At 38.2% G+C, this 12,172-nt stretch overlaps 1 protein-coding gene across 1 annotated transcript in view; it reads left to right on the top strand.

Annotated features, from left to right (window-relative positions):
• The window catches only part of NDC1 (NDC1 transmembrane nucleoporin), a 45,225-nt gene that overhangs the window by 9,407 nt on the left and 23,646 nt on the right, over window positions 1-12,172 (top strand). The window contains exons 6-10 of the mRNA XM_024739350.1: window positions 2,537-2,645; window positions 4,920-4,971; window positions 6,733-6,868; window positions 7,888-7,980; window positions 10,180-10,261. Of these exons, the coding sequence (XP_024595118.1) occupies window positions 2,537-2,645; window positions 4,920-4,971; window positions 6,733-6,868; window positions 7,888-7,980; window positions 10,180-10,261 (472 nt within the window). The remainder of the gene's footprint in view (window positions 1-2,536; window positions 2,646-4,919; window positions 4,972-6,732; window positions 6,869-7,887; window positions 7,981-10,179; window positions 10,262-12,172) is intronic.

Below are 12,172 nucleotides of genomic sequence, written 5' to 3'. Positions count from 1 at the left end.
GGGCTTTGGAGCAAAACTGTTAGAACCAGCCCCTTCCCACTAGGACGCAGTCCAGTAGGGAGGGAGGGGTATGTAAATAAATGATGTTCCACAAGAGTGTAAGTGTGAGAGTGTGACGGATTAGGATTCTCCTGGTTTAACTAAAATTTTCACATGCCTGTTGCATCCCTGAGAACAATCTGATGAAAATACACCTACTGCAAGGAGACAGTGCTCACAGGATCTGGCCCTTATCTGGATCTGGCCCTTATCTCCCTGCAGTCTGTGAGTGTATAAACAAAGAGTCCTATTTACAAATTCTTCACATCTTGTGAAGGTGAATTAAATTAGAGTGTCAGCTTTGCCACCTCAGAATTTCAAAAGGAGAAAACCCCCCAAAATCCTGTATAGAAATATCCATGGTGAATCAGCTTTGATCCAAACATAGTTAAGAATATAGGAAATGAAGAAAAAAAAATTAGAGAAAAATGAGATTACCCCCAAATATCTTGCTCCTCCACGGACTTGTGTTGAAAGTAACCACCTATTTAACATCACGGACGTGTAAGAGTGAACAAGGGGAGTCCAGGATTGACAGTACTGATAAATTATTGTTTCTACCATGTACTGTTACATTTGTAAAATTTGACTACTAAATTTTTTATAATAGCTTTTGATAAAATCTTAGATTCATTCTTGTGTATTCTTCCAGACCCTTTACTGTACATTTATATATATAGTAGCTATAATACTACATAGTTTGTGGGGTGGGGTTTTCATAAATAGTTTTATATTGTACATATTATTCAGTAACTACTTTTTTCATATAACAGTATGAAAAATTAGATGTTTTTAAAAATCTAGTAATTTTAACCATTTACCATTAGTCCATTAGGGTTTTTTTCTATAAACTTGCCTATGCTACAAAAACCAGTTCTATTGCCCTTATTAAATTCTTAATGACAGACTGATAGGGAAAAGCAGAACGTTGGCATGGAGTAGGGGACAAAGAAATGGATTAATGCCAAGACAGGCTTGGCAAGTTATATGCCAACAAGACTATTTGAAAGTATTAAATGAGATAAGATTTATAGAGCCTGGCACATAGTAAATATTTGAATAGGTACAGGGTAGCTCATAGCCAAATCACAGAAGAAGCCAACAGGGAATTGAAAAACACTTCAGCTTGGGAGCGAGAAGAGGGTTTATTAGCTGTTCTCTGCGAATCTACTGAAATGTCTGCCTGCTTCCTTAGCCTCTCTGCACCCTTGAGAGTGATGATGGAGGTGAGAGCTGCAGTAGGAATAGTTTAGGGACTGTGCCCTTTTTATTAGGGGGTTGAAGTGAGATGGTGGTAGCACCCAGTAACTGCATCGAATAGTGCAATTCCATGTCTTGGAGTTTGAGAATATCTGAATAAATCAGGATACTTCAAGCTGTATGGTTAGTGATCAAGCATTCATTTCACCTGGGCTGCTTTTTGTAAGATGCTGTGGGAATCTGCAGACGTGGTATGAAGACATAACCTCTACCTAAGGACTGTAATTCTTTGCTGTTCTTTAGCTTCTGAAATCCTTAGAGAAGGATCAGCCTTAATATAAACACAAAAGAAGACCAGAATTTGGGAAGTCCATCTTTGGTTCATTGGGTTTCCTTAGATACTTTCCAATGATTTAAAAATTATTTTTTCCATTGGCATTTTTAGGGCCGACAACCCTTGTTTCACGAGAAGTGTAATTTTTTCAGGAAAAACATTTCCTATTTTTTCATATTTGATTCTTTTCTCTTAGATTGTTAGCATTGGAAGGTACCCACTAAGGAGCTGTTTAGCTGGTTCAGCCTTCTTATCTCACAGATAATTAGATAGGAGACGAGGCTGACTTAATGTTATACAGAAAGAGGAAGCACTAGAACTCGGGTCTCCCAATTCTTAGTTTCGTGTCTTCTTCACTACCTCCTATTTTTCTGCAAACAGCATGTGAAATATTTTAGTGTGAAGGCAGCATACATTATCTTTAAGGTTGCAGGCTCTGAAGCCAGCCTGCCTGCCTTAAAATCGCAGATTTTTCTTTTGCTAGCTGGTAACACTGGTTAAGTTGCTTACCCTCTCTGTGCCTTGGTTTTCTCATCTGTAAGATGGGGATAATAATAGAACTTCCTTCGTGGGGTTGTTGTGAGGTTTAAATGGATTAATGCATTTAAAGTGCTTGGAACACTACCTGGTATGTGATAAGCATCCAAAGAATGTTAGCTGCTATTGTTGTAATTATTATTATGTTTTTTGTACTTACTCCATCTCTGTAGTCCTTACTATAAGTATAGATTGATATTGTTAATTTTCTCATTTCTGATCTCATATCAATGAGATGTTGTATAATGTAAATATTAAATACTTTAACATCTGAAATGGATGATTTTTTTACCTCTGGAATAAACTTTGTCTTTTTATGCAGTGATTATGTTTTTGTGTGGACCGTTATAGTTATGTGCTTGCTTTGGAATAAAAAAGAACCTTTGTTTGAATGTCATTTGATTCTGGTTTTCTTTTCTTCCACAGCAATACAAGTTCTTGCGCTTCAGGAGGTCTCTGCCTTTGCTAGTTAAGCATAGCTGTGTGGAATCGCTGTTCCTGCTTAGAAATTTCTGCATTGTGTATTATTTTCTTGGTAAGAATTTCTGCTTTTTGATACAGTATATGTATTAGCTCACAGCTCAGAAAATATCAAAGTCATTCTTGATTGTATTTATATATTTCCTACAATTGTAGGTATGTGATTAGCCCAGCTGATTGCTTGTTTCGATTAAGTGTTTAGATTTAGATTCAAATGTTCAAAGACTAGTTAAGAGAGAATATTGTTACAGAAAATGTGGTATATACATACAATGTAATAATAGTCAACCTTAAAAAAGAAGGAAAGCCTGTCACATGCTACAACATGGATGAACCTTAAAGACATTATACTAAGTGAAATAAGCCAGGCGCAAAATGACAAATACTACATGATTCCACTTATACGAGGTGTCTAAAATAGTCAAGGGACTTCCCTGGTGGTCCAGTGGGTAAGACTGCAGACTCCCAATGCAGGGGGCCCAGGTTCGATCCTAGTTGGCGAACTAGATCCCACATGCATGCCACAACTAGGAGTCTGCATGCCGCAACTGTGAGCCTGCGTGCTGCAACGAAGATCCTGTGTGCGACAACTAAGACCTGGTGCAGCCAAAATAAATAAATATTTTAAAATATATCAATAAATAAAGTAGTCAGACTCTTAGAAATAGAAAGTAGAATAGTGATTGCCAGGGGCTAGAGGGAGGGGAGAAGGGGGAGTTGTTCAATGGACATGGAGTTTCAGTTTTGCAAGGTGAAGAAGTTCTGGAGAGCTGTTGTATGACAAGGTGCCACACAGTGTATATACACTTAAAAGTGGTCAAGATGGTAAATTTTATAATGTATTTTTTACCACATAAAAAGATATATCCTTTAAAAAAAAGAAAATATTGTATATCATTTAGTCATTACTCTATAAATAACATATTCCTTTTTATAACTTTTTGTAACTTGCTAACTAATACAACAGAAATACCCTGTTGCGGGGCTTCCCTGGTGGCGCAGTGGTTGAGAGTCTGCCTGCCAAGGCAGGGGACACGGGTTCAAACCCTGGTCTGGGAAGATCCCACGTGCCACGGAGCAGCTGGGCCCGTGAGCTACAAATACTGAGCTCTGCGCGTCTGGAGCCTGTGCTCCGCAGCAAGAGAGGCTGCGACAGTAAGAGGCCCGCGCACCGCGATGAAGAGTGGCCCCCGCTTGCCACAACTAGAGAAAGCCCTCGCACAGAAACGAAGACCCAACACAGCCAAAAATAAATAAATGAATAAATAAATTTATTTAAAAAAAAAAAAAAAAAAAAAAAAAAAAGAAATACCCTGTTGCTAAGGGGACATTGTAGAATTTATTAACATGAATTTTAAGCACAAAGATGCAGCTTATTTAATATAATGAACAGTACAAGTTGAATGGATAACCTTAATCTCAATAGCAACACATATTAATATAAACAAAATCCAGCATTCTAAAATACTGTTTTCAGACTGTAACATTTTCTGGTCCTACTTTTTTCTGTGGAATAATTTTACAAAATTGTTCTATTTGTGCATAGGCCATTCTGTTGTCTACTTTAAAAAATTTTTAGTTTATATAATCCATTTTTCTACATAGCTTTTATAATTGTCATTTTAATGTTAACACTTTGTTGTTTTTTATTAACCTACTGCAGTCAGCCTGGATGTTCCCCTGTTGTTGTATCAATACATTTGGGCTGACGTAGCAGCTGTGTCAACATATCCATGTCAACTATTTCTTCTTTAATTCCAGTTATGTTTCATTCAGATTTCCAGTGTTACCACTTTTCATTTCTTTGTTGCACTTTGGTCTTTTTGGCCAGTTTCCTCTTTCAGTTTTTCATTTTGGTAAAATGTCATGGAGATTTATCATGGCAGATAAGGAGGCAACACAACTACATGCTTTGCTGTCTGTGCCAGAACTGAATAACAGACGTGAGTGACTAATCACTAACAGACTTTGAAAGAAGGGATGTCCATCTGTTATCTATATACTGATTTGTGTACTACTGAAAAGCTAGAATTGCTATATTCAGTTATGCACAGCTAAGGCTACAGTAACTGAAATTTGAGTTGTGTTGTTGCAGGCTGGTGTTATTAAACCACAGTAACTGAAATATGTACATGTTGGACGTGTGCAAAGCAAGGACTGCCTGTATTTAGAAATTACTCTTTTTCTGCCCATTCCTAATCAAAGTCTAGCATTTTGACTGAGGTCTTGGTGTCTACTTGGTCATCTCATCCACCTCATGTTCCAAAGCATGATTAAGATTTGTTTCATTAACTTTTTATGATTATAGCATGGTGTTTTTTCATTTCAGGCCACATTCCCAAAGCTTGGATTAGCACTGCTATGGACCTTCAGTTAGATGAGTAAGTGATCCTGAAAAGTCTAATTTTAATGCTTTTAATTCTCTCCATCCTTTTAGATGTTTGCTACTTTCCAGATGTTTTATTTAGATTTAGCCTTTAAATTTAAAAAAAAATTGCATTCATTTTTGAATACACATAGTTCACATAATTTAAAATTCCAATGGCATATAAAAGGCTATATGGTGAATTTGTTGGCCTCTGTCTCTAGTCACCCAGTTCCTTTCCCCAAAAATAAGCAATGATAATTCCTTTTTTGTTAGATACAGCTTTTATATAAGTGGATTTCTTGAGTTGCATGGACATACCTCTCTTTTGTTTTTCTCCTCAATAATCATTCTTTGCTATGTTGTGGTAGATGAGCACCATACTATGGTTTTACTCTAATTTTACCTGTGAGGAAACCAGATTTGAGTCAGGTCATGTGACCAGTTGAAGGTCATAAGTAGCAATGGAGTGACAGCATCGGGGTTTATTGTTCTAGTTATTCCCTATGCACTTTGCACATAGGCAAAGCTTTAATCTTTATTTAGCGAATAAATGTAAACTTCTCTATTAGTATTTGTTCTTTTAATTATTGGTTGTTCCACTGTGATACTTTTGTATGATCTTAACTACTATCACTTTTGAGGAGTGGGAATATCGACATTAATGGATGTTTGAGGTATTATGGTTTCTCCAGTGTAGATTTCAAAAAATTCCTAACTTTTAAAAGTTGCTAGGTAAAATTTAGTTTTGTCTTCTGCTTAATCACTATATATGAAACCAAACGTGTGGGTCATTTATTATGTTAGCCCAGGTTTTATACTTGGTCAAATGGAAAGAGAAAAATAATAATGGTATTGATAGAAATTTAATATAATACTTTTTTCCTCCTTTCACCTAAAAAATGTTTTGTTTGTATGGCAGTGCCTGATATTCTGGACTTAATGTATGCCAGGCCCTCAGTGATGCTTATTTAAAAGCAGAAAAAAAACTTTATCATCCCCACCGCCACCCCAACCCCAAGGAATGTCAAGTACTACGCTGGGCACTCCTAACATAAACTGTTTTAAATCTCATAAAAGCCCTAAGAGGTAGAATGAAGAGATTATGCCACCATATGGATGAGGAAACTGAGGGTAGGTTAGGTCAAGTGACTAACAAAATCACAACATTTACAAATAGCAGAGTCAGAGGTTCTAGTCCTGTTTTCACAATTGCTAAGTATGATTATAGGATTATAATGACTTTGCAAATTGAGCTATTCAAGGTTTTGGCAAAATTGCCTGCATTCCCTTTATTTAGCATTCTAACAGAGTTTCTTAACTTATTTTAAAAGTAAAGTTTGTTATTTTTAGATAGTACTTTGTGTTCTTAACTACTATGAAACTGTTTATACATATACAGATAGAGCTGAAATCTGGTCCAGGAGAGGTGCTAGTCATGCTGAATGGTTTTTAAGTATCAAGCTACAAAACAACAATAATAAAATTTTACCCAGTCTCTAGGAGAGACTTCTTCTGTCATAGAAAGTGACAGTGAAGATTTGGAATGCAAGAAACTAAGAGCTAGTTTAGGTCTGCTCTTCCCTTAAGCCTCCCTTGTGTACTTTATAAGAAGGTATTAGTGAAAGAACTGTACAGGGTACAAAAGGAGAGGAATCTATCACCATTATTATTTAGAAATAGGATTTGTTTGTTTCTCAGTGTAGGGCCTCATGTCTCTTAAATGCTTAGATTGTATTTTTCCTACAGGATTAAATAGTAATTTCTGCTTTCACAGGCAGTTTCATAGGCCTCTTGACACTGTGAGTGGCCTCTTGAATCTCTCATTACTTTACCATGTCTGGCTCTGTGGTGTCTTTGTCCTGATGACTTGGTATATCTCGTGGATCCTCTTCAAAATCTATGCCACAGAGGTTAGTATTGAGTTTTTTGTCAGTACTTTCCTGTTCTGGAGTGCGGAGGTTTATTTTCAGTAGAGCACTGATCAGCATGTAGTTGTGCCCAAAGCCATTTTGAGAAGCTGGGTTTTGGTTTTTCTTCTGAGATTTCATAAGGCATATATCTTTCATAACCATCATTTATTTGTATTTTTTTCTGAGGAACAGTGTTAGTGTTCTTAATGTTTGAAAACTAATCTGAATGAACTGTTAGTGGTACTTACTATGTTTTATCTATAGTGTAATTCTCATCTTAAAGTTTCTGTTTCTCTACTGAGCGTATACTAGATCGGCCTGAATTTTTAATTAATTTTACATGCTATTGATATAGATACTGTTGATCAGTATTAAAATATTTAAATATAAGGAAGGCAATAAAATACTTGTTCTTTTTTTTTGCGGTATGTGGACCTCTCACTGTTGTGGCCTCTCCCGTTGCGGAGCACAGGCTCAGCGGCCATGGCTCACAGGCCCAGCCGCTCCGCGGCATGTGGGGTCTTCCCAGACCGAGGCACGAACCCGTGTCCCCTGCATCGGCAGGCGGACTCTCAACCACTGAGCCACCAGGGAGGCCCCAAATACTTGTTCTTTGAAGGAACTTTTAAAAATTTATATTGAAGAAATGATTTTAAATGAGTAGGAATTGCATTGTCTTCATCATCCAAATGTTTGTCTTAGAAAATGAGTGTTTCTGTTTTATTTTACCATCTCTGTAGGTTTGTACCCTCCAGTGACTTCAGAGAATTTTTTCTTAAATTTGTTTCTATTATTGGAAGTCAGAGATCTAGTAAAATTGGGAAAGTAACATGTTAGAAGGTAGTGTATTTGGGTATATGTAATTTTAATGCAATCTGTTTTTGCAAGGAACACTAAAGATGTTAGTTTGGTTGTATTGTCTCCTTTATAATAAATTTCAAATAGTGCTAATTTACTGAATGTAATTAAGTCATGAAAATAATCATTCCATAGTCTTTATACTTGATTATATTTGATAGGCTCGTCTGTTCCCTGTTCAACCACCATTTTCAGAAGAGTCAGATGAATGCCTCCCGAAAGTTTTAAACAGCAATCCTCCCCTCATCATAAAGGTAGCGGAACTATGCATTTTGTGTCTTTACACAGTCATCTCTAAGTTATCTTACGGAATAGACTTAATATTTGCATAATTAAGTATTTCGATATATTTTTTGAGGTCTTAGAATATTCTAATACTGTAAAAAGTATTGTAAAAATCACCTACATGCTACATTAAATGCTGTTTACTTTTTCAGTTTTCATTCCAAGTGACTAAGATGCAAGTATATATTGCAACATATGTGTATAAGCTAGACTAATTCTATATTTAGGAGAGATATAAAAATATTTCAAGCATGAAATATAATGATATACAACCATATACATTAGCTTTTCACAAATTCTTCATGGTAGCAAAACAAAACACTGATTTTTTTTTAATCATTGGTTTAAGGTATATTTTCACTCATATAGAATTGTTGGCTGTTATGATCAAAGGAAGTACTTGATAGTGCGTACATATTCAATGAACTCTCTTAAAATTTGAATAATGATAATCTAAAACAAATTTTAATCAAAAGAGTCTAAAGAAGTTGCAGTACGTTTATAAATCCACCTAAGTGAGAATAAGTTGTTTTGATTTAAGTTTCATTTTGAAATTTTAAAAGTAGAACTACAATATATATGATCTTGTTAAGAGGTCATAGTACTTAAAAAAAGAATTAAAATAGAACCTAGAGTTTGGATTACACTCTAGAAAAGTTGTAAACTAATAAGAAAATGACCCACTACGGTTCTGATTACCTTTAAATATCAATTATTACTAATTTATTAGATAAACAAAAATATCAGTTACTCATTTGGTTATTTAAAAGATCTTTATTTACTGGGCAGATGTTAGTCACTGCTAGTTGCTTAGGGTGTAATGATGAATAAGACAAAGCACAGCCTAATGGAAAAGGCAGATACACAAAATAATGAAAATTTACTGTGGTAAGTGCAGTGGGAACCACTTACTCTGCTTGGGACCAAAGCAGGAAACCTTCGCAGAAGGGATGGTGTCTTGAATGATGAGTGAAGTGGTTTGCCAGGGAACAAAATGAAGATTTTTTTTTTTTTTTTTTTTTTTTTGCGTTACGCGGGCCTCTCACTGTTGTGGCCCCTCCCGCTGCGGAGCACAGGCCCCGAACGCGCAGGCCCAGCGGCCACGGCCCACGGGCCCAGCCGCTCCGCGGCACGTGGGATCCTCCCGGACCGGGGCACGAACTCGCGTCCCCTGCATCGGCAGGGGGGCTCCCACCAACTGCGCCACCAGGGAAGCCCCAAAATGAAGATTTTTTTTTTTTTTTGCGTTACGCGGGCCTCTCACTGTTGTGGCCCCTCCCGCTGCGGAGCACAGGCCCCGAACGCGCAGGCCCAGCGGCCACGGCCCACGGGCCCAGCCGCTCCGCGGCACGTGGGATCCTCCCGGACCGGGGCACGAACTCGCGTCCCCTGCATCGGCAGGGGGGCTCCCACCAACTGCGCCACCAGGGAAGCCCCAAAATGAAGATTTTTTTTTTTTTTTGCGTTACGCGGGCCTCTCACTGTTGTGGCCCCTCCCGCTGCGGAGCACAGGCCCCGAACGCGCAGGCCCAGCGGCCACGGCCCACGGGCCCAGCCGCTCCGCGGCACGTGGGATCCTCCCGGACCGGGGCACGAACTCGCGTCCCCTGCATCGGCAGGGGGGCTCCCAACAACTGCGCCACCAGGGAAGCCCCAAAATGAAGATTTTGAGTAAAAAAGTACAGCATATGTTGTGTCTCTACTGTGTGCCTGGGCACTGCTTTTGGACGTGGCAGCGAGCAAGACATTGTCCCTGCCTCACAGTTTAGTGGGTGGAACCCGGTGAGACAAGTAAGCAGGCAGTTACAATAAATTATGGTAAGTACCATGGTTGAGAGCTGTGTGAGTATATGTTTTTGCCAGGGAGGCCAGGGAAGTTCCAGGAGGAAGTGGTGTTTTAAGTTTCCCACTATAAGGTGGGAAGGAACACAGAGAGTTCCGTAGTTCCTAGGTAGCTGGAGCCCACAATGACTAGGGTAGCCTACAGAGGGTAGAGGCAAGAAGGTTCTGGAAGTCTAGAAAGGAAGGTTATAGTTCTGAAAAGTATTTCCTTCATGAAAAATTTCAACTGATTTCCCCTTAGATATGTAGTATTGAGCCCCATTCATAAATAAGATTTTATATAGAGGTTAAAAAAATTAAATAGTGTGTATTTTTTTCCCTTTCAGTATTTGGCCTTGCAGGACCTGATGTTGCTTTCTCAATATTCTCCTTCACGAAGACAAGAAGTTTTTAGCCTTAGCCAGCCAGGTATTGCTAAAAATAGTAGACCTAATAGGAACTGAGTGTGTGTGTGCAGAAAGTGTTCCACTTAAAGTTTTTGGTGAGCTCAATATATTTATTAAAATATCACACATCATTAAATATCACACATATTTAATAATACTTCCATTAAATGAAGTATTGATTTAAACATTATACAACTGTTTGCATTGCTGTGGTTAGAAATTATATTTCTAGGAAAAGTATTTTTAAATTTTTATATTATTTCCTTCTGTCCTCTCATTCCCTTCACCTGAAGAAATTATGAGGTAGGCTGACAGTTTTAGAGCAGAAAAGTACAGTTTAAGAATCCCAGAAGTTTTAATGCTATAAGGGGTCTTAAAAATCAGATGGTTTAATCCTTATGGAGGACCTAAGTCTCAGAGAGATTAAAATGGCTTAATAAAGTTAATGTCAGAGTTGGAATAAGAAATTCTGTCATTTGACTCTTAAGTGCAGAGCTCCCCCTTCCTGCCATGCAACTTTGCCTTCCTTTTTAAAAAAAGAAGTGAAAAGAAACTATCAATAGACTTGATGGTGATAGGCCCAAGGACACTCTTGGCAACTCTGAAACACTTCTTCATTGTTACTTGCCGAGCTCCTCCAGACTGCAGCTGGGCCAGTAGTGCTCTGCCTTGTTCCTAGAGGGAAAGCCTTCCAGCCCAGCACCAGTGGGGACAGAACCTGGGTAGCTTTACATCTCTGTACTAAGCTGTACATTATTTTGCCAAACTCGCCAATCCCCACATTATAAAATAAACCTATAGTTACATGTTACATGGAAATAAAATCCAGTTATATGAAAATATAGATGATTGGAGCCACTCTCCTTTTGGTAGTATGAAAAATCCAGTGCTGATGCTGTGGAAAATTAACTGTAGCAATACTTTTCTAGCAGACTGAGGTTTACTTAAGAATTCTCTATACACTAAATGTTTTCACAAGATATTCAAGTAAACCGTACCAGGGTGGCATGTTCTCTGCCAGAGAACATATTATTAAAATGTAACTGGTCATAGAAATAGAGATGAGATTTGTGGTTACCAGAGGCAAGGGGTGGGGGCGGAGGAACTAGATGAGGGCAGTCAAAAGGTACAAACTCCCAGTTATAAGATAAGTAAGTACTAAGGATGTAATGTACAACATGATAAATATAATTAACACTGCTGTATGTTATATATGAAAATTGTTAAGAGAGTAAATCCTAAGGGTTCTCATCACAGGGAAAATTTTTTTTCTATTTCTTTAATTTTGTATCTATAAGAGTTGATGGATGTTCACTAAACTGAGTGTGATAACCATTTCATGATGTATGTAAGTCAAATCATTATGCTGTATACCTTAAGCCTAATACAGTGCTGTATGTCAATTATATCTGAAAACTGGAAGAAAAAAAAATGTAACTGGACCATTACATAGTTCCTTACTGGTCCTGCGATACAGTGGTAAAAAACGTCCTGGGGGGCTTTCCTGGTGGCTCAGTGGTTAAGAACCTGCCTGCCAATGCGGGGGACACAGGTTCGAGCCCTGGTCCAGGAAGATCCCACATGCCATGGACAGCTAAGCCCGTGCACCACAACTACTGAGCTGGCACTCCAGAACCCGTGAGCCACAACTACTCAAGCTGCGCACCTAGAGCCCGTGCTCTGCAGCAAGAGAAGCCACTGCAATGAGAAGCGCACGCACCTCAACGAAGAGTAGCCCCCGCTCACCGCAACTAGAGAAAGCCCATGTGCAGCAACAAAGACCCAACGCAGCCAAAAATAAAGAAAGAAATTAAAAAAAAAAATTTAGGAAAAAAAAATGTCCTGGGGCCTATTGATGGAGTATTTTGTTTGTTTTCAGGTTAAGTGTTATTCCTCTTAAGTTGTAAATGGGAAGAAAGATTTAAGGAGGGAC

This window comes from Neophocaena asiaeorientalis, unplaced genomic scaffold (genome assembly GCF_003031525.2).
Source record: "Neophocaena asiaeorientalis asiaeorientalis breed wild unplaced genomic scaffold, Neophocaena_asiaeorientalis_V1.1 scaffold138, whole genome shotgun sequence".
Lineage (NCBI taxonomy): Eukaryota > Metazoa > Chordata > Mammalia > Artiodactyla > Phocoenidae > Neophocaena > Neophocaena asiaeorientalis.
Note: the sequence above shows the minus strand (reverse complement) of the source record. Positions and strands in the feature narration are given on the sequence as shown.